The sequence below is a fragment of the Miniopterus natalensis genome, chromosome 6 (genome assembly GCF_054644295.1).
Source record: "Miniopterus natalensis isolate mMinNat1 chromosome 6, mMinNat1.hap1, whole genome shotgun sequence".
NCBI lineage: Eukaryota > Metazoa > Chordata > Mammalia > Chiroptera > Miniopteridae > Miniopterus > Miniopterus natalensis.
Window position 1 is genome coordinate 55119204 of NC_142086.1, and position 25829 is coordinate 55145032.

At 41.8% G+C, this 25829-nt stretch overlaps 1 protein-coding gene and 1 pseudogene across 6 annotated transcripts in view; one reads left to right on the plus strand and one right to left on the minus strand.

The window, feature by feature from the left end:
• The window catches only part of IGF2BP2 (insulin like growth factor 2 mRNA binding protein 2), a 129004-nt gene that overhangs the window by 67229 nt on the left and 35946 nt on the right, over positions 1–25829 (plus strand). For all 6 annotated transcript variants that reach the window (XM_087818250.1, XM_087818252.1, XM_087818251.1 and 3 more), the window contains exons 3-4: positions 22230–22278; positions 23536–23587. In XM_087818250.1, the coding sequence (XP_087674376.1) occupies positions 22230–22278; positions 23536–23587 (101 nt within the window). The remainder of the gene's footprint in view (positions 1–22229; positions 22279–23535; positions 23588–25829) is intronic.
• LOC107527315 (small ribosomal subunit protein eS27 pseudogene) lies at positions 11504–11771 on the minus strand (annotated as a pseudogene).

Genomic DNA, 25829 nt, shown 5'->3' on the forward strand with positions numbered 1-25829 from the left:
AAATGGGGTTGATGCTTTTCGCCTTACCCTCACAGCGCTGTTGTTAGAATTACTTGAGATAACCGATGTGAATGGAGATTACTGTGCCTACTCTGCGGGTGCTCTTTACCCGAGACTGGGGTGGGGGGCCGGGGGTCTAGCAGAGGTGGGCAGCTACCTATAGGAGTTTAAGAGGGTTTCCCTTGCTTACTATAATAATAAGGAATTGTGCACCCTCTTGTGGCAAAGTGAGAGGGTTAAGAGTTTTCTGAAAAATACTTGAATATTGTGATTGTGGGGTTTTTTCATTGTCGCCAGAAATCCTTTTCCAGTAATGAATGTACACACTCTTTCTAAACAAATCCTTAAATTGCAATACGAATAAATTGCTTAGTCTTTACCCGGTTTTGCTTGCAGTGAGATGTTACATTTTTTTCTTTAATCAGAATACATGTGTTATATTTTCCTCTCTTTCTTCCCTATTCCATTCAGAGAGCCTTGCCAGGTTTTTTTCTTTTCCTAGACTACTGTATTTATTATGCTCTCCTTTGTGCTGTTTGTGTTTCTTTCTCCTGCTTTTTTTTTCTTTGATTTAATATCTGTTAAATATTTAATACATAGTTAGGGCTTTCTCTGTCTGCCTGTGCTAGCAAAGGGCCTCTGGCACCTAACATATACTAGATGCTCAATAAATGGTGTTGAGTGGATGCTGACACTCTTCTTACCGTTTCTCCGTTTCTTTCCCCAATTTAGGTATGGCCACTCCCTTTTCCTAGGCATCAGTTTTTCTGAAACTTAAATAAATTGAGGAAGTATGGCATTTCAGTCACAATATTATTTTTCTCAGTTTTTTCTTTAGTAAAATGAGGGGATGAGTCTAGGTGATTTCTGTACTCTATACAGATAAGGGGAAAAGATCACATTCTTTGGCAACACTAAGGAGGCTGTGACTGTCTTATGCCCGTCAGCTTTATTAATCCTTCCTCAGTTCCTATGTGAATAGAGGGGGGAGCAGCAGAACAAGGAAAGGCAGAAGGAAGGGAAGAGGCAGGAGGGACAACAGGATAAGAGAACATTGGGCAGGAGTGGGGGAGATTTACAGGACAGTAGCAGCATTCCAGAAGGAAGCTGTAACATCCTGAGCTATGTGAAAACTTTTCATAATTTATACACATTGCATTGTCTGTGATGCTCACAGGGGATTAGCGGACTTAACATCCTTTATTCCCACACATTGCTTACATTAAATTTGGAGAAAAAGCTTTTTCCCTAATTGAGTTATAAAGTCCCTGATCATGTAGCAGTTGGCTTTATATGTTCTGCGTTTTATTTAAAAAATTTCCTTCCAACTTGGCTGCTTAAAAGCATTTTGTTGGTTTTGGAGAGCTGGTGTCACTGCTATCACAGAGAGGGGCCAGTGTCTGTCCCCCAGGCCCTTGCAGTGTGGGGAGGGTGCAGGGAGAGCTTGTCTTGGATTGGCTCCTGACTTTTACAGTGTCAGGATTCACACCAATATAACCAACAAGGGACTTGATAGTGAGTGAAAATGCCAGTTGAATAATGTACTGAGAAACACTAAAAAACCTGTACCATCCCTTTTAGTTGGCCAGCATTCTTCCCCTGGAGAAGTCAGGTTGCTATTAGTGCATGGTAAGAAGTTGACCCATCTCACTAGCTGAACGGATCTTTTTTGATTTTCACTGTCTGCCAAGTACTGAGCGAAGTGCTAGAATTGAGACAAACTTCTGTCTTTTTAAGGCCTCACACTCCCAGCTGAGCTACGTAAGCAGGTATCAGAACCATGTGCTTCATGCTTTAGAAGAGAGATATACAGGTGCTTGGAAGTAGAGAGAAGAGGTGAGCACCTACTGTGATCTTTAATGCTTATTATCATTAAGCCATGAAGCCTAATGAGAATTTGGGCCCTTGACTTACTTACTGAAAAGTCCTTGAACTCATGGTGGTTGTTTACCGGTCCCTCTCACCTAGAAGGTGATGAAGCAGCACAATTTGTCCTTTGGTCTTCTCTTCTAGATTTCATGCTGTCCAGCAGTGATTTTCAAACTCTTGGTCTCTGACCCCTTTATGCTCTTACGCATTATTGAAGACTCCAAAGAGCTTTTGATATTTACTATATCTGAAGTTAAAACTAAGAAAGTTTGAAACTATTTAATCGATAACAATAATTAATTTAAATAACACTTTATTAACATTAACTGTTTTATAAAGCCAAAAAATTTAGTGAGAAAAAATGTATAGTTTACCTTTTTGTTTTTGCAGATCTCTTTTATGCCTCGCTTAAGAGAAGGCATACAGATTTGCATATATGCTTCCACACTCAATCTGGTGTAATTTATTATTTTAGTTAAAGTATTTGAAGAAAATCTGGGCTTACCCAGATATGTAGTTAGAAAAAAAGAAGAGTATTTCAATAGCCTTTTCAGATAATTATGGGTATCCTTCTTTGATACTACACCAAAGCTTGACAATTAGTAGTTTTTAAAGGTTATTTGCCATATTCTATCTGAAACCATATGAATGAACTTTAATATTCTATTATGTTAGAACCTTTTACTAGCAGGATTTTATGACATCATACACTCGTCATTTTGGATTACTGTATTTAGATCTCCCAAATGTTGACATCCTGTATTATACAGTATCAAAAAATCGCAGTCATCACTATCATGACCAGTCTCCTCCCAAAAGTCTTCAAAGATGGGAAACTGCAAGCTCCTGCTGGTAAATAAAAGTTTTCCAGAACTGATTTTTGCTTGAGAGGTCATATTTCATCTTTAATAACAAACACTGTCACTTGTTTTTCTTGGAAGTAGTAGGTTCACTTCATTTTTTAAGAATGTCAAATACCCAGTTCTGAATAACCATGGTTGTCTGTCAGTCTGTCAGCTAAAAGTGGTATTCCATGAAGAAAGTGGCTATTTAAGCTCACAACTCAAGCAGTCACACAAGTGCCTTTCCTTGGGACATCTTACTTCAGTACACAGAAGCGCTTTATGCATACGTTCCGTTTTGTCACACAGAATATTTTAAAAGATCAATATTGCAGGGCCAAGATTTTTAAAAAAATTAATAATGTTTATTGCTTATCAAGGACCCCTTTACTAAGAATGTATAACAGTGAGAATACTGTGACTATTAGTACAAGGTTTGGTGCCATTGCCTTGATTCATGCTAAGGTTCCAGCAGTTTTATCCACTATTGCTTTTGTGCTGTCTGTGCAAATATCAACACAGTGAAAAAAGGAAGTAACATTTTGGTAGTATTAGGAAAATAGTTTTAGCCTCATGGAACCCATGAAAGGGTCTCAGGGATCCCAAGGGTCTAACTACAATTCAAACAATGTCATTGTTGCTTTTTTACTTTTATTAAGAAATTGAGTTTTTAGAAAAAGGTAGATGTACTATTCAAGAATTGTGATGCTGCTTCTTCAGGATTTCAAGTAACATATTTCACAAAAGCATCCCCCCTCTGCTTCACTGTTTCTGGGGCCCCCTCAGGTGCTCTGATCCGATCCGATCCTCTCTGTTCCGTGGCACTGCTCTTTTGTTCATCAACTCAGCCTGGGAGTAACCCAGTTTACTGCTCTCCTTTTGCCAACACAGCTGCTTGCACGCTGTGTCTGCCCAAAGTGAAGGGGCAGAAGGAAGCATGTGTGGCACAGCTGGCTCACGGCCACCTCTCCAAGGTCCTTCCCCAGACGCCTGTACCCTCCTAGCTACCACCCAGACTGATTTCCCCAGTGCCCTAATCTCCCTTGCTGTTTGTTCATAGAATCCCCACTGTTCCTGGAATTTGTTTTATTGTTTCTAGAGTCTGGGTGGCTGCACCTTTTTTCCATATCCCCCTCTGTACTTTTCAGAGAACCTTATGGTCATTAATGAGTCTATTTTCACAACCTCCCCAGAAGCAAGCCTCTTCCGTGTTGCAGATCAAAGAATCTATAACTGACACGAGAGGAATCCAGCCAACGGCCCTCCCCACGCGGAAGGCAGGCCCTGTTCTAATCTCGCCTTGGCTTTTGACTTGCTGTGTGGCCTTTGTTTCTTCCTGCAGTGATAATATCTACCTCACAGGAATGTTGTAGAGTTCAACAAATGCTCAGAACAGTTTCTCTGGAATGCTGAAAGATAGGGATCGGATCTACTGCGGTGCCAGGGAACTCAGAGCACTTTACTGGCATCTAACCTGCACTTTGTCTCTGTGAGATAGATAAGTGGCAGGTGTTCCTGTGCCCACTTTGTACGCTTAGAAATGTGCGTTTTACCGTCTCATTTTTAACAGTTTCTATCCACTTCCCCTTTCCAGACATACAGGAAGTCACCTACCTGAATGGAGGCGAAAGACTGATGTACTTAGCAGGCTTTGTGTTTTTGCAGCCTTCAGTTTGCGTGTCTGATTCCACTTTTGGTAAGAGGGGTAGATGCCCTCCTCGGACCCTGGGTCCGTTACTGTTCCCCTTTTGGTTTTGGTTCCTTTCTCAGTATTTTGTTTCTTTGACCTCTCTGCAGCATTTGGCACTAATAATGACCTTTCCAAAGCTTGTTGTGGTGATGTTACACTCACAGAATTCTGCCTCTGGGACTGACCAAAACTGATTCCTTTTGTCTGTTGTTCCCCTAAACATAGGCTGGGGTTGAGACCTTTTCTCAGCGTAATCTCAGAGTTAAACACATTTGTTTTAAAGATTTTAACCAAAACCAGTGTTCAACTTCAAGTTCTGAATTTCTAACTTCTTGTTTGACACATCTTCTTAGATTATCCTGACATCATGCAGATTTCACATGTGTAGAATGGAATTTACTCTCTCCTCTCCCCTAACTACCCACCTGGGGGGAAAAATTAGTCCCCTTTCTGGATGAACTGAATTTTGTCAGGGGCTCCACCATTAGCTCAGACCTTGGAGTCATTTGAACTTTCTTTCCCTCAACCCCTACATCTAATGTGTCCCCCTGAACCACTCTCTCACCCCAGCCTGCCCCCATATTCAGGTTTGCATCACATGGAGCTGCTATGTTCCATCAGGGCTTTCCTGCTAGGTCCCTCTGCCACCAGGCTCAGCCCACTGCAGTCAGGTTAGCCTTCTAACCTAGAAACCTTGATCTGGCTTTTTCGCCACTCAAACTTTTCATGGCCCTCTACTGCCTTAAAACAATTGTAGTGATTATCTATTGCAGTGCAGCAAACCCAAAGTAAGTGACATAAAACTACTACCAGATTTTGGACTCATGGATTCTTTGGATCAGGAACTTAGAAGGGCACTGTGTGTCATTTGTCCCTGCTGTGTGATGTCTGGAGCCTCTGCTGGGAAGATTCAGAGGCTGGGGTGGCTTGACCTCTGAGGGCTCGCTTGCTCGCATCTTTGGCAATTTGAGGCTGACTGTTGTCTGGGCCCTCAGCTGGAGCTGTCAGCTGGAACAGTGGTCTTTCCCCTGTGGCTGCTTGTGCTTCCTCACAGCATGGTGGCTGGATTCCAAGGACAAGCATTTCTAAGGGAGGCAGGGTAGGACCCAGCTTCAGAAGCCACACACTATCACTTTTGCTGTGGTCATAAGTCTGTTCGGATTCAAAGGGAGGGAACATAGAAACCTATCTCTCGGTGGGAGGAGTGTCAAAGTTACATCATAAGATTCTTGCATGATTTTGTTGCCATTATATTTGGAAAATACAGTCTGTCATAAAGTCCAGCCTGATCTGGAAGTGCTTTTAAAATATAGCCTAGCTTCCTTTTTTTTTTTTTTTTTTTTTAAAGTGTTATTGACTTCAGAGAGAGGTAGGGAGAAGGAGAGAGAGAGAAACATCAATCAGCTGTCTCCTGCATGCCCCCTACTGGAGATTGAGCCTGCAAACTTGGGCATGTGCCCTGACCAGGAATCAAACCAGTGACCTTCTAGTGCATGGGACAGTGCTCAACCAACGGAGCCACACCAGCCAGGCTTACCTTTGAGAGAGTCATTGATGAAGCCCGCAACCGGCATGCGCCCTGACCGGGAATCAAACCCCGATCACCTGTATCCTAGGTCAATGCTCAACCGCTGAGCCACGCCCAGCTGGGCATCAGGCTTACCTTTGAAATGGAACTCAAGAGTACTTATCACAGAACAATTTTCCAGGCACTGTGTTAAAAGACTTTCTACGCATTCTCATCTAATCTAACAATTTGGAGAGTTTAGATGAGGCACCTGAGTCAGGGAGGTTAAAGTAGCTTTGTCAAGGGTCAGCCAGGTAGTAAATAGCTGAGTAGAGTTCGAACGCAGAACCTGGACTCAAATCTTAACCTCTAGGCTATATTGTCTCAACTTCTATCAAGGCAAAAGCCTGGATGCAGGGAGAAAAGGATAGCACTTATAAAAACTCACTAGGACTTATTTTTAGTTTAGATTCCAATCTCCCTACATTTCCAGGTGTAGTCCTGTGGAGGGCTCACAACTCAAGGGAATCAAGACTCTTGGTGACTGATGGCTCAAGCCAGCTTAGTCCTCAGACCACATATGGTGCCAATAAGCAAGAAGAGCCCAGAAAGTGATGTTGGCGACTGTCTCTGTGTCTGCCTGTTTTGCCTCTTCAGGCCTCATCTGGGCCCTTTTGCTCATGTGCTGTCTGAGAGGCTCACTGCCTCTTCTGGTCTCTCCTGCCCTGTTTGTTCCTGCCCAGCCTGGTGCCCACTTAGGACTCCTTGGCTCTGGCATGTGTTTGCTTTGACCTTGTGGTCATTGCAGCCTCACTTAGAGTTAGAGACTTATCTCCGTGTAGTCTGGCACATCTCTTGGTTTGACTCTTCTGGTTTCTCTGGGATTGCTCAGCCCAAACCTGGCGTTGCCTCCCAACCTTGCTCATGCTATTTTCTCTTCAAGATGAATGCCCTTTGCTCCCTGGATAATGCCTACTCTTCCTTCAAGATTCAGTTCTGGTTCTACCCCCTCTCTCAAGGCTGGTTATGGCCCCTCCTCTGAGCTTTCATAGTTTCCTGTCCTTTCTTCGAGAATGGTTTTCACCGCAGTCTACAGTCATCTGTTGTTTAGTTCCACATGACCCTCACTAGCTTGGGAGCTCCAGCAGGAAACAGATTGCATGTCGTTCATCTTGGAGCCCTCAGTGCCTGTTAAAAGCTGGGAATATCAAAGACACTCAGTCCTCCTGAGGTGGCTGGCGTAGTCCCTGGAGCACCAGGACTGGATCATGTCTGGTAAAGGAGTGACTGGGATGGGTGCTGCCAACAGAGACATTAGGGTGGGAAGAAGATTCAAGGATATAGACTCAGAAGATGTGGCTTCTCATCCAAAAAACTACTTCATGTCTTTGGACACATCACTCCTCTGGGATGCATTGTCCTTTATTTATGAAATGAAAGGGTTTTCCTTAAGAACCTTCCCAGCCCTAATACTCTATGAAGATATCTTTATATGATAAGCTTTTGATTGTAGACTGCCATGGAGCCAAGCAGTAAATTCTAAGTATTGAAAATATGACCCAGTATCATCATTTCCTAAGAATAAAAAGTTAGTTATTTGTACAATTCTGACTGTGCCCCTGGTGGGGGCCTTGGTTGTCTAGATTTGATGGAATCATAAGCATGTCCACAAACCTTTCCCCCTTGTGACATAAACCTAAGTGGATCCTAATTCTCAAGACTTGTAAGTCTCTTAATTTCATTGTCTTCTCTCCAGTTTAGCCAACAAGAAACATTTCAACAGTTTTCAACTCTTAGCACAAGCAAGACAAAGGGCATATCCCTTTGGGGAGGAGAGAGAACAATGTTTTTATGGCTAACAGTTTTCCTTTATAATAAAAGTCAGGTCTTGAAAACACCGTAACATAGTAGATTCTTAACACAATTATGATTATGTAATTATATATAATAATTTGTATATAAATGTATAGTGGTCCCTCCTTATCCACAGGAGATATGTTCTAAGATTCCCAGTAGATGCCTGAAACCATGGGTAATACCATATGTATGCTGTGGTTTTTTCCTATATATACAAACCTATGATAAAGTTTAATTTATAAATTAGGCACAGTAAGAGATTAACAACAATAACTAACAAGAGAACAATTATAGCAATATACTGTATAAAACTACGTGAATATGGTCTCTCCACCTTCACAGCTTCCCTTAGGCACGTCCGAATCCCCCGCATCACCACCCTGTGCTTTGGGGCCATTATGAAGTAAAATAAGGGTTACTTGAACACAAGCGCCACGATACCATGATGGTCGATCTGATAACCAACTGAGGTGGCTAATAAGTGACGTGAGGGTGGGTGGTGTGGATGTGCTAGCGAGAGGGATGATTCACTCACTGGATGGGATGGGACAGCAGGATGGTGGGAGATCTCATCACACGACTCAGAAGGGCACACAACTTAAAACTTATGAATTCTTTATTTCTGGAATTTTCCATTTAATGTTTTCAAATTGCAGTTGATCACGGGTAACTGAAACCACAGAAAGCAAAACCCTAGATGGGGGGGCTTCAGTACCTACTGCATATGTTTTTATGTACACGTGTGTGTGTGTGTGTGTGTGTGTGTGTACACCTTTACATGTGTTTACACAAGTACACAGCATCAGCCCTCATCAGGCCTTAGTTCTGTGCCCACCAGCCCCGATGTAAAGAGGCCATCCCTGTAGTTTTCCAGGAAGCTGTGTGTGAGTGGAGCTGAGAGTCATTTCCTGGAGTCTGCAGCCTTGACTGGGTTGTTTGTTTATGGTTTGGTTATCCTAGTGTGGATCACACAAGCCTCTCACTTTACTTACCTGTTCCACCCTCCCGCTGTATCACCTGCTTCCAAGCTCACTATGCCTCCTCCAGAAAGCACAAAATGATATAATATTGAAAACTTAAATTTGTCAATGTTATTCCTCACTAGAGGTTCATGGCTGGTGAAGGGAGGCAATGCTGTATTGAGGTATGATTCAGTTCTTGTTGCAATCTCTCCTTCAGTTTTTGAAAACCTATGAAGCTGAATTGCTCTTATTTCTTATCTCACTCCTGTGGCATGTCCTGATGGTGATTGATCTCTTCTTGTGCCCGTTTCACCTCCTACAATATGGGGCTTAACAAACACTGCACCTGGAAGTTCTTAAGGGCCTTAGTGGTGAGTGGTTGGTAAACAGGAGGCTGATCTGTCTGCCACCCAGAAGAAAGGCACCTCAAACAGACCGAAAGGCTGCCCTGACTTGCCAGAGGAGTGTTCTCTGTAAGCAGGAAGAGTCAGGAAGAACGCTGACATGGGCGAATTTTCCCCAGGGTCTGCGGATCCTGATGACAGAGGGGATTCACTAGATGGGTGTTCATGTCCTTTTAGATGAAGGCTGAGGCCAGTGCGCAGAAAGGTAGGAGGAAGTTGGGTACATGAGAGACCTACATGAGGTCTAGATAGATATAAGCAGCATTTTATTAGTCTGGAGGAAACCAGAATAGAATGAAAGTACAGTTTTTAGAGAAAGAATTGATTTCCAATAAAATTTGTAATTCATTTGCTGAGGTGAGGAGGTAGGAAAGTTTAAAGATTTAACTATAGAAATAAAATTGAGAGAGAGAGAAAACCGACTTAGAAGGAGAAGAAAGTATGAACAAAGTGGAAACTTAATACTTCACCCACTTTCATTCATGTAGCAAGTACGAGCCAGGTATTGATCGTCTGGGCCAGGTTGAATGCCAGTGTGGGGCTCTTTCAGGCACTGGAATTAGTGTTCGTAAAGCACAATACCTGTCCCTTGTGTGGGCACTATTGTCCTTGGAATCCCTGTGAATTCACAGTGTCTCTTATGGTTTTTATAATAAGTATCCATGAAACTTCTATAATTGGTCTATAAATTTCTATAATCGCATCACAGCTGAAAGACCTTGGGCAAGTGACTTAAATTCTCTTCTGGCTACTGACCAGTGTGAGGATAAATTAGATGATGTGTGTAAAGTGCTTTGTAATAGTGAAGTCTGCACCACTTCTGTCATTGGCAGTTACCTTGGGTGGTAGGTTTTGGTGTCCCATCTTCCTCACCTCCTGGACTGAGGTCCTGGAAGGCAGACTGAGGTGGTGGGCTTCTATCCACATCACCCCTTGGTATTTGCAGCTTGTGCAAAACTGTCAGTGAACGGAATGGAAAATGTCATTCCTGTTCATTCTCACTTTTCTTTCTCTCCCTCTCTGCCTCCCAAAACTAGATATTTTTACCTTATAAATTCTAAGGAATCTTGGTGGTCCCTGCTTCCCATCCAGAAAACACTAGATTGTCCCCAGTGGTGTAGGCCTGGGGCATAAATGGGTCTCCTTGTCCTCTGTTGACTCCAAGCACTACTTGGGTTCTAGTGTGTCACCTCCTGTAGTCACATTCTGCACCATTTGCCCTTTAGCCGGTTAATTCTCTGCCCCTTCCAAGTTTCAAAGCTTCCTCTCCACCTCCTGTGATCCTGCCTATTCAGTCTTTCCCTTAGTACTATTGTTTTTACGAATTCTTAGCCATGGGGTTCTTTTCTTCTAGCCTTTGCAAACTATTTTTCTTGGCTTACGGATTATAAAGTCTGTCTGTCTATGATATTGCATATAGATTTCTAAAACTTCTCTGAGTTCCATTCTCGGAATAAACCACTCACAGCACAGAAAGTCTTGCTTCCAAGGTTTTGTTTGCAACACACAAGGCACTCTCTAGGGGCTGTGAGGGCACTGACCCTGCCAAGCTGGGCAGCCTCCTCTCTGTTAACATGAAATCTTGATCCTGGCAACTGATGTTAACCTGATACAACCTGGAAATGAAGAATGCCCCCCTGACCCCTTTCAGATGATCACTTATGTGGTTGGGTTCCCCACGGCCTGGCATGGCCCTGAGGAAATGCCCTCTTCTGACCAGAACAGGGAGCTCAAGACAGCCAAGGGTATTATTGTCCCTGGGACTGTACCTCTTAAACCTCCCAGAAGGAAAGGGGGATGAATCCTTTATGACAAGAGGTTGGTGAATGGGCACTGTGGCCAACTCAGTAATCCTGGCATCTAAAGGGGCAAATAAAGTAGCTACCCTCCCAGAGAGATATGCTCTTTGCTGTTAGCAGAAGCATAGGCAAGGCCTCTGGGTTTTGTTTTGTTTCTGTTGAATATAGAAAGAGGAAGGAGAAGGAAAGGAGGCATATATTCTGTGTCGGCACAGAGAATGTTTGTAAGATTGCATGCAGACCAAAGGCAAAGGAGTTAAATCAATGTTTATTGGATAGATGCGGCAGAAAATATCAATAAAAGAATTCTAAAAATATGTTGGGCAGAGAAATCATTGCAATAAGTAAATAGGACATTACTTTGATGGAGGCATTATTCAGATCATGTTATTCAATCATCTTCCACTAACATAAAGCACTCTTAACATATATACATATATATAATATATAATATATAATATATAATATATAATATATAATATATAATAATATATAATATATTTTTTATGAGTGGGGAACCACCCCAATGAACACATTTTGGTGGTTCCCCACTCATCTTATTTGGAGGTGCTGTTAGTGCTGCTTCCTTCTGAAGGAGCGTCCTTCTGTAAGCCTTGCTTTTCCTCCTGTTGGCTGACAGAGAACAGTGGAGCAGCCACCACACAGAACTACCATTTGTGCATGGCTAAAGACGGTGGGGATTTTATAGCATCCTGGGCACTTCACACCCATGAAGTAGGAATTGGGGCTCTGCACCAGGAGCTGCTGCTTGTGTTTCCTCTCCTCTTCCCGAGAGGGATGAAGGAGATCCTTAGCGAGAGGCATATTGTCATGGGGAGGTCGTCACCACCGGAAAGGCAATATTTTTAATCTCTCTGTTGCACTTGTGTGGTGAATACCTATGGGGAACAGAAGAGTATTATAACAGTAGTTGGTGAGATGCTTTTAATTTAAGATAAAGAGGCACTTAATTTGCTGGTTAAGTGTGCTTGGCAGCCCTGTGTCGAAGGAAGGTGAGAAATTATCAGTAGGCTGCCCCACTGGTGGGTGCACACAGCCACGGGAAAGGGTGAAACTATACTTGCACCCACACTTTCACAGTCACAAGGCTCTCTTCTCTAAGGAGGGAAGTCAGTAAGAGAAAACAGCTTCTGAAAAGAAAGTTAATGCTGGGACTATGTTTACGTGTCCTTCAGTGTTTCACCTGGTGTTCTCTGGGCTTATTGATTCCTCTCTGGGTCTGGCGAATGGTTTATCACTTTCATGGTTCAACTCAGGAGACAGGAAGCCTTTCCTAATCTCGCTCCTGCCAGCCTCTCCAGTCTGCTCTCTTGACCTTCCCTGGAAGAATTCTCTGCTCCTCTCAGACCAACCCCCCTGGCCACCATACCTTTGTGTACGTCATTCCCTGACTTAGAAAGCCTTTCTGAACCCCCTTGGCACTCTCAACCCTTAACTTTGTTCACCTGGCCCATTCTGCCTCCTACTGCTTAGGACTCAGTTGAGGCATCGCCTTCCCTGGTGGCCCTGCCAGGTTTTCCTCCTGTCTACCTGGCCACCCCGCTGCCTTCCAGCATGTGCAGGCCTGTGTCATAGCAGCCTGGTGTGCGGGTGCACTGATGCCTCCTTGGTGATGCTTAGATTGTGAGGTCCTCATGGTGGGGAATGCACTTTTCACCTGTCTCTCTGGTGTCCAGCATAGCAAATACTCAGTAAGGGTTTATCACATAACTGAAATGAAGGAAGTGAATCAAACGAGGAGTCACCTGTGATAACACTGAATAAAAGCAGGGAAGAATTCTGTGGAGTTCTCCCGGGTGGTTGAGGTGCAGTAGGTTCTTTAACATGTGAAAAATCATCAACCTCATTCATAATTTAAGTGCAGATAAGATAGTATTTTCCACCTATGAATGGGCAGAAATCAATTTTGATAACTGGGTTTTTCAGATGTGTGGGGAAACAACACTGTATCTGTATGTTGACATTACAGATGTACAGTCCTCTGACCCAGTGATTCCACTTCTAAGAGCTTATCTCCCAAGATATAATCACACATGTGCAAAACTAGATAGGTAGACAGACAGATATTACAACATTTTTGGTTTTTTGGAGATAACTAAAGATTAGAAACATCATATGCCCATCAGTAGGAGACCAGTTAAATTAATCATGATACATTCATAAAGTTGAATATTATACAGCTGTCAAAAAGAATAATACAGCTCTTTGTGGGATATGAAACAATCTCCAAGTGAAAAAAGCATATACAGAGCATTAACAATTGTATTTTGGGGGAGGAGAGAATATTTACATACATGCTTTTGTTATAGCATACTCTGGAATGATTAAAAAAAAAAAAGGGTATCAAAATTGGAGGGCTGAAGGATAGGTGTAGAAAGGTGAATTTTTCTACTATATATATTTTCTATTTTGGTACCTTTTGAACTTTGTGCAAAAAATATGTAGTACTTATTTCTAAAAAATTAATTTGTTTTGAACAGGTTGAGTGGTAGATATGTGTCCAGATTTGTTGAGATCTGCAGAATCAGTACATAAAAATCTTAAGAAGAATTCTATGTAATATAAACACTTTTCATCCTGATATCTACCACACACTCCTCCCCCTGCCTTTGAAGTCTCTCTCACCTGTTACCTAGATCATTGACCAATGTTGCAAAGGGCCGTAGACAGTTATTTCGTGGTGTTTCCATTAAACAAAGTTGAGTACTGCTGGCTTTCCAGTAAACGTTCCATGCCTTCAGTTTCTCTCACCTGCTGCTACAGCGTGTTTGCTTTAAAAATATGAATGCCATCTTTACAGAGCTGTTTAGATCAGAGTTGCAATAACAAGTAAAGTATCACTGCAATACTAATTAACCAACATATGAATTATGGGCCAGAGCTCTGTTTCTCTGTAGTGGAAACATAAGCTTTGATCCTCTGGTTTACAACATCAGTGGAATTCCTTGGAGGCAATTGTAGTCTCCTCATTCAGTTACACTTCAAGACCTATATATACCTATAGGAAATGGACAAGCTTCTACTTAGCTGTGTTATACCTTCCATTCATAGTTAATTTCATGAAATAACATTATACCTTCAAAACCCAGACACCCTGAGTAGCCTTGGCAGTAGGGAAAGTGTAAACAAAGCTTTCTGTAATAAGATAGAGAAGGAAAGAAATGGAATAAATGTGGCTGTAGAGGTGGGTTGTGATACAGGTGAAGTCACAAACTCACTGTTTTTGGATTGTTAAGCCATCCAGTTATACTATGGACTTTGCCATCTAACTTACTGATTAGGTTGTTTAAAATTGTGACCCAAAGAAAATGCAAGAATTTTTTGGATGATTTTTTCTTTTTAATTCAGATTCTCTTTGTAGCCTAGGTCCATGGAGATACTTCTTGCTGCTCCTTCCCTTCTCTCTGTGACAGTTCTGTTTTGATGCCAAATTGAAGTGAATCTTAGATTTGGAAAGAATCTTGTCTAACTGCCTGTCATCTTGTCTCAGCTGCCTCATGTCAGAGGTATTAACCAGAGAAGTTAAATGACTGGCCCGAGGTCTGTCTGACAGCTTGTTGAGGTACTGCTGGGATTCAGACGTTGATCTCCAGTTCCCAGCTCAGTGCTCCTCCCCCTCTGCTTCTCTGTTATGCTGAAATAGTGGTAGCCTTTGGTAATAATAGGGGTGGGGGAGAATTATCAAGTTAGAAAATCCAGGGAATATATTTAAATTTATATATTTTTAAAATCATTGTTCCCTAAGAAGTCAAGGCCTTTTGCTTTTGCTTATAAACATTAGTAAATAAAGGTGTTTGCATTTCCACAAGTATCTTGCTTGAATATTAATAATTTTGTATTTCCCCCCAAAGAACAAAAGTATTCCGAATTAAGCAAAATAATCAAGGTGCTCTTCATAGTCCATTGGCTTGCCAGTCTTCTCAGCTTCTGAAATTATCCTGAAATAGGTCTTTAGCCTGAATCCACAGGTGATTTGATATAATTTCAGTAGCTTCTCTCCTGGTTCAATGTTGGCTCCACGAAGTCCCTTCTAATTGATCACCATCTGGTGACTCATCAGGTGAGGTCAGATTGATCCACATTTCATAGAAAAACAAGGAACCGGCTCTCCTGAGCAGGTCAGTACCAAAGCTGGAAATGACAGTTGCAAGGGGAGTTTGAGTGTTGTGCTTCTATCAAAGTAACCCTCATTTCTAGGGTGCACTGCAGTTTACGGAGTTCTTTCTCACAATTCCCTGGGGTTTGATGAGGGACAAGTGAGAGGAGAGGGTGGAAGCTCACCGCAATACCAAGGAGGCTGGGACTCTGTGAACAGCTGTGGGGAGGGCACCTGCTAAACACTCTTCCCTCTCTCAGTTGTGCTGCTGAGGTCCTGGCACACAGAGAAAGGAACAGCAGGGTCCCATGAAGTAGGAGGCAACCCGGGACTGCACCCAGGGAGGGGAGAAGGGATAAGAAATGGAATCTGAAGCTGTGGTAGCATGACCTCGGGTCACCTGCTGAGCCAGGTAGCTTTTCACCTTTATTCCAGTCGGGTCATTGACTCCTGTGTGCAGCTTCCCATTGATGGGCCGGCCGGGGCCTGCTCAGCTATTGGTGCTGGCTTGAGAGGAAGTGATGAAAAGCCAGAAACCAACTGAGACAGATGCTCTGTTTACTGTCTTTGTAAGTCAGGGAACTCAGAAGGGAGTGTGAATCAGCTGCTGGAAGGAATTCCATGTCTAAGCGCCAGAGATGTTAACCCTGTCACGTACACTCGTTCATTCATCAGACTTCCTCAGCGGCTGCTGTGTGCGGGGCATCAGGCTAGAATGTGGACGTGCAGGGGTAGAGGCAGGATGTGCATCGTTCAGAAGGGTACAGTTCAGGAATCTAGCATTCCTGTCAGCACCACTGGAAAAATTTCTCTGTGTAAGTGTAGTCTCCCAAAATTGGTTATAAATCAAATTTGTATATTTGGAGTTATCTCCCTACTCGTTTGTCTCATTTTGGAATTGATGTAAAGGGATCTTAAGACGAAGCCTCATTTAGATGATTGATTCTTTTTCAAATAAGAATAATTGATATGCCATTTTTCTCCAATTCATTCATCTGTTTTTAAAGTTGGCTATTTTCAAGGCTTTGCAAAGTGAATTTCATTGTAGTCCAATCATGTATTGTTAGCTTTAAGAGCTAATAATTGTCCTTTTAATTCATCAGCACCTAGTGAAGTATTGAAGATGTTCATTGATTTTTTTTCTTTGTATCCTGTGAAGTACTGTTATTTTTTATTGGTGCTGTATGAGAAGTGATTTTTCTGACACCTCTCCCAGTTTTGAAAAATAACTCTTCTTACGATCTTTATTATTTTCTCCAGAGCACCCTGTCTGGTAGCAGAGGAAACCTCAGGGGGTCAGGTGCCAGAGGGCAGACCCTGGCTGACAATGAAAGCTTAACCAACACCCCTTTGTGGGAATGCAGGTGTCTCATGCTGTGAGACACAGAAATACCTGTCCCAGCTTTAATGTCCCCATGGCTCTTGGAAACAAGGGCCTGAGTGTTGCTTTTTACTGGCTGCAATTAATTATAAGGATACTGTGCAGAAATAGGTGTTAAAAGATACTTGGTTCATTTCTAGCTAAAACCTAAAAATATGAGCTAGGAAATGCAGGGATGGCCTTTTTCCTTGAAGATTTCATTGGATCAAGGGACCAACTCTAAAATACGTTATTTTGTTTTATTGAAATCAAATAGAGAGTGCTAAGGGTTGCTGAGGTCAGTATTGTCTTGCTTTATTTTTGTTTTGTTTTTTACTCCTAGACTGTAAGCAATGTGAGGACCTTTTATTTTGTTCACCACTATACCCCAGAACCTAGAACTAAGTGCTCAGCATATAATAGGTGTTTAATGAATATTCGTTAAATGAATTTGGAAAAGTTTTTAGTTTAATCTTAGAAATCATTCTGTTCTCCAAAATCAGATAAAATGTCAGAAGGTTTGGCTTGTCCCTGCCTCCCCGCCCTCAGCGCAGGTGAGATCGTGGTGCGTGCTGTTTGATTTCCCGCAGCACGTTGAGGGAGCTCCTGTGAGGGGTGTGGCTTTGTCGGCCCGCTCCTGCTTCTCTCTGCTTCCATGGGACTTAGGGCTATAGCAGAGATGAATGTAACTTTCATTGATAATCATCCTGACTGTAATGAATAAGATCTAAGTCTTTTATAACGGCTGGAAACAGTTCCCTCTTTTCAGAAGTACAGTGCTGTTGGTTTATCCCTCATTCCCAGACATTGAGGACTCAAGCTCCTGGCTTGAGATTTTGTTAATTGTGAAACTATTTCTTCAGTTAGCCAAGACATGCCATTGTACTTCCTGTCGTCAGGAAAAAACCCCACCACGTCCACATGAGTCATTGTATCTGATCACAGGAAGCGTATGTGGTGCCTACTGTGTCAGGAAATGTCTTCTCCAGCGGTTTCCAGTCAGCAGCCTATTGTACTGAGCTGATGAGCGTAGACTGGAGTGAAAGAAATGGCTTGGTTGGAGACCAGTCAGTCTTCAGTAAGCCCATGTTCTTAAGTTGGAAGACAGAATATGGGATGGAGTGGGCCAGGAAAAAGAAGCCAGCTGTCAGTAACAAATGCTCATGCAGAATTTGCTGATTGCTGGGCACCTGCTACGTTTGAGGCGCTACTTGGGCCTATGAGGGAAAAAAATGAAAAAGACACAGGTAGGTAGGTAGGAAGCAAAGAAGGAAGAGAGGGAGGGAAGGGAGGGGACATATTTGAGTGCTGTTTGGAGAACTGAAGTAAACAATTATTTGAAAATAAAGAGATGCTGAAAGGATGGCACAGTTGTTGGTTACTGGGTACGTGGCTCCCTTTGCCTTTACAAAGATGATTTTGTATTTACCATGTGCCACACGAGGCAAGCATTTATATACTCAATTATAACTTGTATTGCATCGTATTTATATATTTATCTAGGCTCAAATTATGATGCGAAAATATTTGTTCTTACCCTGGTTAGTCTTAATTACAGAAAATAAGTTGAAGGCCTTATAAGAGTTATTAATCACCTCTATAGAAACACAATTTGGTTTTGTTAACTGGAATCTTCATCACAGCAGAAGACAAGCATTGAAGAAAATACTTTCAGTTCTTACTCGGTTTAGATATTTAAAAGCTGGAAGCAGGCATGCAGGTTTTTACCTCTCAAAATCTCACCTTTCTGAATCTAAATGCTTGTTCATATTCAGGCACACGTGAGTGTCCTAGCCTTCAGAGGACTTTGCCTGCCTGTCTGATTCACCCCACCCTTCTCCATCCAGCAATCCATATTCTTGAGAGGGTTCTCGAACTTTGTTTTGTCCCATGAGGTTCAGTGCAGCCCTGGTTGGGGCCAGTGATAGTGGCAAAGGCTTATTAGGCTTGCAGGTGTGCTCCGCGTCCAGCCGTGGGCCAGGAGGGCCTGTCAGCCAGGAGTCACCTGACGCTGTGAAGGAGTTCACTCCTTAGTACCTTTATCATCATCCTCTCTAAGGGCATTTATATTTAAGTAAACTCTTCTGAGGAGCAACTGCAAATTCTACTCATTATACCCCAACCCGATAGAGAAGGCCCTTCACCGTCTTGCCCAGGAATAGCAGCCTGACCTGACTTCGCACGAACATCTTGTCATCACCTATTATCCCACTGGCTTTTCTCTTTTCTTCTCCTACTTCTTTAAACAAGAAGAATCACTGATGCTTTCCTTAGAAGGAAAATATGGAATTGTGAAAAGTCAAGGGTTTTTTAAGAGTTGACTATTTGAGAGAGGATGGGAGGTAAATGAGATACCATGTCTCAGACTCTTGCTTATTGCTTATCATTTCTGTGATTTCTGTGCCATTCAAGCAGTGGACTTTCAAGAGATCCTGTCCCTGAATGCTCATAAAGCATAAGTATAGTTGTTAGAGCCACGTGGGGGTTTATGGTTTTGTGGATGTGTGTTTATAGAGCAAGGGAAGTTCCTGGGTTCATAACTGCAGCCCTCCTGGCTCAACAACCTTGACAACTGGCCACCACAGTAATATCTGATTTAATCCTTTTATGGTTTGGCCCATAACACTGCTCACATTCCCAAGGACTTTACTCTGATCACATGTTTTTTCTCCCTAAAAAAAAACCCCAAACTTATTTTTGTTTACTTTTCGACAGTTTTTGTGTTGAAAGCATTTAGTTTTCTAACAACTATTTATTATACTACATTTATTTTAGATTCCATAGAGGCAGAGGCAGTTGTTCTTAATAATTTTGTAACAGAGTGACTAAACATTTTGTTTCATTGACTCTTAATCATTTCCTGTGCCCTGCCTCTGTGTGTGTGATTGGATTTGGCGATCACCAGTTATTCATTTGCTCCCCTGAGGAGCCCTAGGTCCTAGTTTAGTTTAGCACAGGGTGTCTCTTGTACAGAATGTTCAGAAGTTTTAAGGGGAACTTTCAGAACTAATGAGGTATGGGTAACAGATAAAGTGCCTCAAACACATACTAATGAGGAGATGGGACGCAATGGAATCTGACTGTAGCATAGAGGAGGAGTGTGTGGCCCAAAGCTCTGGTGGTTTCAATCTCGATTCTCCCACAGTGTTTGGAGCCCGTTAGCACACTTGCCTCTCTTACAGAGAGTGCACAGTCCATGGTGCTGTCATTTCCCTCTATGTGTGATCTCATGGAGCTCAGAATTGCTATGGAAACAAATGGGACTTAGTTGAGGAGAATCTCTCATTGAATCCCACTCACTCATAGGAATCTCTTTGCTTCCTCTGTTGCTTCTCTTGCAGTTTGGGGATCCACCGAGCCTTAGTTGGTCTAATTTTTAAATGCAACTTGAGATTCTGTGAGCTGAGTTCCCAAAATTTGTTAACTTTGTTCTCTACTCAGGTCCCCAGCGTGAGGGATAACAGTGTCTGAGTTAGATAAGAAGTTAGAGTTCCCAAGGTGGCTGATAAGACTTCTGGCTAAATTGAACATATGCCACATGCAAGCTGGCATTTTACCTTTTTATAAATACAGGTGAAATGGTTCTGCAGAATCACAGATATCTCAACAATTAACTATGATTTTGTTTCCCTAGCCGAATTGTTTAATGATTAAGAGATATAGAAGGGGGCAGTGACAGGGTCATGAAAGGAATTTGGGCGTGGCGACAGGGAGTCATTTGCAGAAGGCAGGAATAACCAGTTATATTTGTGTTTTAGAAAGTCACTGGCAGCCTAGTGTGAGCTGGGTGGGAGAGAGACGGAGACACAAAACAGAAGACAGACCTGCTGGCAGGCTGCTGTAAGAGTCCTGTGGCAGTAAGGATGAGAAATATCATTGATGTCTGTTTAGAGAAGCTTGCTTTCTCTTTTAAAATAAAGGAACTGTGAGATTATTCTATTTTTAAAGGAACAAATAATTATTTTCTTATACCTAATCACTCTACTAAGCTATTTTCTAAGTTTGGCTTTTTATTTTTATTTTTAAGCGAGGCACACTGTTATATTTCAGAAGGAGAAAGATCCACATTTGTTGTCTGAGACTGAGCCAAACACTGTTTGTTTTTCTGAAGGAAATAGGGAAAAGAGCTCCCTGTTTCCTCTCCTCTTACCTACCTGGCAAAGGCGAAATAGACAGTTTGCCCTCCTGGGTGGCATTGGGGGGGTCTGCTTCATAAACAGACAATAGCCAGTAGTAGTAGTGCTTTCCCAGCTGTTGTCCTCCGTTTCTGCTGTATGTGCTTCACCTTGTGTTGCACGGGACACTAAACGTAGAGCCTGTCCTTGAGGAGGTCGGGGGTGGGCAGTGTCAGCAGATAAATAATGATAGCAAAGAGTGAGCTGCTTTGTAAGAGCTCACGAGTGCAGCCCTGGCCATAGTCAAGTGCAAGTGCATTCTGATTTTTAAGAAGTAAGACAAGACAGAAGTAGGGTATGGGATCTATGTAGTTGTTGTCCCCTTACTCAATGAAAATCTGAGAAAAATGGAGCCCCTCATTTACTTCATTGTTTTCCCATTTACTCTGTGTACCTCTCTCTCCTTTTCTCTCTCAGCAAGAATGGTAACATTTCTTCCTGAAGCTATTGCCCAAGTTAAAGCATGGAGAAACATGGCTTGTATAGCCACTATTGGGTACCTCTGACACCAGAAAGAAAGGGAAAGTGGTCATCACATCCCTTCTCTTGCAGCCCCCAAACGGATATTGATGGCATTTCAGAGTCAAGCCCTTCCATTAAAATGATCTCTGTCATATTCAGATGCTGATTTGTGTCTTATTTCCAGGATGTAACATGTTCTCTAAAGACAGAAAAATTCTTATCCTTGTATTCCTGATCTTTTTCCTATCTAATTTTAATGCTTATGTAAAAACAAGAAACCATCTAAATCACTCAGTTACCAGACCAGCAGAATATCCTGGGGGAAAAACAAAAAGTCCCCTGAATAAAAAGGCAGGAGAAGGCCCAGGCGTTCGTCAGTAGGGACGGGTTAAACACACTGATACATTCAGGTTGTAAAATAGAATGAAGACGCTCTCTGTCTACCAACATAGAAAGATCTCCACGGTATTACTGCTGGGGCCTGGGGAGGGGGGGAGGTGTAGCAAGTGTGTAGAACATGCAAATATTTTTGTAAGAAAAAGGAAAACAAGAATTAATTTTATATTTGCACTTATTTGCATGAAGAAGCTGAAGGATACACAAGTAACAAGTAAAAGTGTTTATTTCTGTAAAAAATGAGGGAGAGAGGGTGAATGGGAGTAAGGCTTTAGTATACCTTTGTATACAGTATTCTAATTTTTGAATTATGTGTTACCTGTTCAAAATTAAAAATATATTTTTTAAAAGATTTACACTGTTAGGTAAGGGGTAAGCCAAACCTGATCATGTTTAAGAACATGTATGTGATTTCACCCATCATGTTTGAGCCGAGGTTTTTGTGGTAGGGTCAGTTTCAGGACCATATATTTTGAGGAGGGAGGTGATAATTCTATAATTAGAACCTGTATGGCAGTTTAAATTCTAACCACTTTAGTAGGAAATTGGAAAGGCAAGCCTGCATTTAAACTGTTTAGCTTGTTCTTACTTATTGGATTTGTTTTTTATTTTCCCCCCAAAGTAATTGAAAACCTTAAAACATGATGGTCATAATTCACAGTGGGAATCTCTTGCTGATGCCTCGATGAACACAGTGGAAAAGTGAACTCAAATTATGGTCTTAGCCTGTTTTTATTTAAGTTTGTCTCCTGAGAAAGTGTTATATAGTCTGTGCTTTCATTTTTACAGGAGCAGAAAAATTCAGATTCGAAACATCCCTCCTCACCTGCAGTGGGAGGTAAGCCAGTGTCACTTCTGTTTTTGCTATTGACTTGCTTTCTTTCCTTTTTCAATGGGTTAACAAGACATTCCCCCCCTCTTTTAGTTCCCTTTACCAATTAGAAATGAGAGGTCCTCAGACTTGTCCCACCTTTTCCAGTACCCTAATGTGCATGATCTGTGATGAGTTCGGGGTCGTATCTGTCCCTTTCATTGTGCAGAATATGCTCTTTGACCTCTCAAGTTCTGTTTTCTCAAGCACCAAAAAGCTGTGAAACAAAATGTTTACCTGGTTTGTGATTTTTATCTCATAATAATTGTAAAAGATTTTTCACCTTTCCAAATCATGATTTAAAAAAAATCCATGGAAAACCAATAAAAATAGAAGGTTCTCTGTTAGTTTGAGCAAGTGTTGTTGTTGTTTTGTTTATTTTAAATTAATTGCTATGAATTAATAAACAACTTAAAAGATTGCTACCTTCAAATAAAATGGACACGTGGAAAAGACTGACAGAGGTGGGGGGGGGGGGAGCGCTGAATGAAAGAAGGTGAAGAGATAAGCCAAAGAACATATATGCATAGCCCATGGACACAGACAGCAGAGTGGCGAAGGCCAGGGGAGGGGTGGCAGGGACTAGGTAGAGATGGGCAAAGGGGGAAAATGGAGGACATCTGTAATAGTGTCAATGATTTTTAAAATTAATAATAAATAAGATAGACTATGAGGAATGGCATTATTACATTATTTAAGAACAAACTGCCTGATGTTTTTATTCCTCAACCCAATTGAAATCAAAATAGCCTTAAAGGAAAGAGAATGTTCTAATATTTTCATTACTTAAAAAAACATTTATTATGGAAAATGTCAAACATACACATCCCATTGCTTTGTAAAACAAGGAGATTCTTAGAGGAAAACCAAAGGAAGAATGGTTACAGTTTCCGAGGAAAAGTGAGCCATGTACTTGGTTCTGCTTCTCATTTCAAGAGCAGTAAACAGGTTCCAACCATCATGACGAATGTGATTGACAGTTACTGAGACTGAAATTCTGCTGTGTCATTTCAGTGAACAGATTACTTGGGAGCCAATGAGCAAATGAAATATTTATTCAGTTTCAGGTCTTCTTTATGGAAGACCTGAAATAACAATTTAATTATATTATTCCTATAACTGTCCTTGTTTTGCTAGAATTCATTTGCTTGGGGAGATCACTGTACCATTTTTTGTGAGTACAATCTTGTTTTCCCATTCTGACATTGAAGCTCTCTTTTTCAGGTGTTGGATGGACTTTTGGCTCAGTATGGGACAGTGGAGAATGTTGAACAAGGTAATAAGTGACTCCTATGCCAGAATCCCCTGGAGTGCTCATAAAAATGCATATTCCTAGGGCTCACCCTAGATCTACAAAGTAAGGCTTTCTGGGGCAAAAGCTCATGAATCTCTATTTTATTTTATTTTATTATTTTAAAAATATATCTTTATTGATTTCAGAGAGAGGAAAGGAGAGGGAGGGAGAGAGAGAAACATCAATGATGAGAGAGTCATTGATCGGCTGGCCCGCAATCCGGGCATGTGCCCTGACCGGGAATTGAACCCCGATCGCCTGGATCCTAGGTCGACGCTCAACCGCTGAGCCACGCCTGGCTGGGCCATGAATCTGTATTTTAAACAAGTAATCCCATATGATTTTTGTGTGTACTCAACTTAGAGAGCCACTGTCTTGGGAACAGTGTTATAAATGCCCAGAAAATACATACTTTTCTGCCGCCCTTACTTTTACCTTCTAAAACAATAAACTATGGTTTTAAAAGAAAAAGAAATGGGTATCTGACACTGATATGTTATATAGCTCTTTATGAGTCCCAGAAAAGTAGATTCCAAGCTCCTGATATGACAGGCAGTAACATGTATAAAGATTATTTTTGTGTTGACCTAGAAAGTACAATGTGAATTCAGTCACTTACCATGAGCCTTTGGAAAAGTCACTTAACCTCACTGACTCAGTTTCCACATGTGTAAAGGGGCAAGAATAATTTCTAGCCTTCTTGTATTACTGAATAGTTGGCACCCAAAGTGAGTCTGTGTAAGGTATTTGTAGACAACGGAGCCGTGCATCATCTCAAGGGATAAGGTTCACTTAGGAAAAATCAGAGAACCCCATTTTCTCACGCAATCTGTCCTATCTGCCAGTATAATTAATATAATAGTTGTAACATAGTAATTACTCAGATGTTCTTCCCTCTATGAATATTAAAAATATTATTCAGCCAGGCTGGGCGTGGCTCGGCAGTTGAGCATCGACCTAGGATCCGGGCAATCGGGGTTCGATTCCCCGGTCAGGGCACATGCCCGAGTTGCGGGCTGCATCCCCAGTCGGGGGCGTGCAGGAGGCAGCCGATCGATGACTCTCTCATCACTGATGTTTCTGTCTCTCTCCCTCTCCTTTCCTCTCTCTGAAATCAATAAAGATATATTTAATAAATAAATAAATAAAGTTAGTAATAATAAAAAATATATATATATATCATTATTCAGTTTCATGCTGCTGACTGCCCATGCCCAAAAATGAAGGGAAAGAACTCAGAAAGAAGACATGATTTATAAGGATTCTGTTTCTCAGTTCTCATTATTTCCCTCAACATGGAAAAGAAAACATTCTAATAAGGATTGGATGTGATAGTCAAGATGGTCTTCCAGACATGAACCTTTAAAAGTTACTAGCTCAGACCGTGTTATAAATTTGAGACCGTGCTGCTCAAGGAAGAAATAGTTCAGGTCCCAGGGTCAGTTACAGCTCCTAGGGAATGTGTGCCCTGGACAGTGCCCAATTTTTCCACCTGCCTCACAACTACAGGATAGACGTGTCGAAATATTGTCTTGTTCTATTTCATAGGTGATTCCTGATTCAGCAGGAAAACATTTTCAGTAGGTCTAACAAACTTAGAGTTTTCATGTCCAATGAAATAAATTATTTGAATGGAGCTCAGTTCTTTCAAGAATCAAAGAACTGTCTGATTTCCTGAAGACAAACATCTTTGAAGAACAGAGCATATGACTAAGGAGTGAAAAAGTCTGAGAATCTCAGAGTCCTAGTGGATAGCTTTATGCAGGAGGCTCAAACTCAGTCCTTTCTCCGTCTTTGGGGGGCTGCAGTGTCATGTGTAGCACTAGAGAGCAGCAGATAGGAACCCTCTGTGTCATTCTGTGTGTCCACACTGAGAGAGGACTGTTATGGGCTACCCATCCCATTTTGCACTGTGAAGACTTCTCTGGGTAAGTGTGAATTAGAGAGCAGTTGGAACACTCCCAGGACAAAGGCCAGGGCTGGGCTCATGTTTATGACACCTAAATCTCAGTGGCAGTTCCTTTGTAAGGATTACACTTTCCCTCCCCACAAAGGCTGCGGCTACTTTGAAGTCACTGGATAAACAATATTTTTAACAGTGGTCTTTAACCTTTTTGAGAATCTCATAGAAATTATAAACCAGAAAAATCCATGTGTCCACAAATTTGAATCTTTGGGTGGGATAGGGAAGGTCAGGTTATAGAATTCCTGAAGCTCTAGTGTA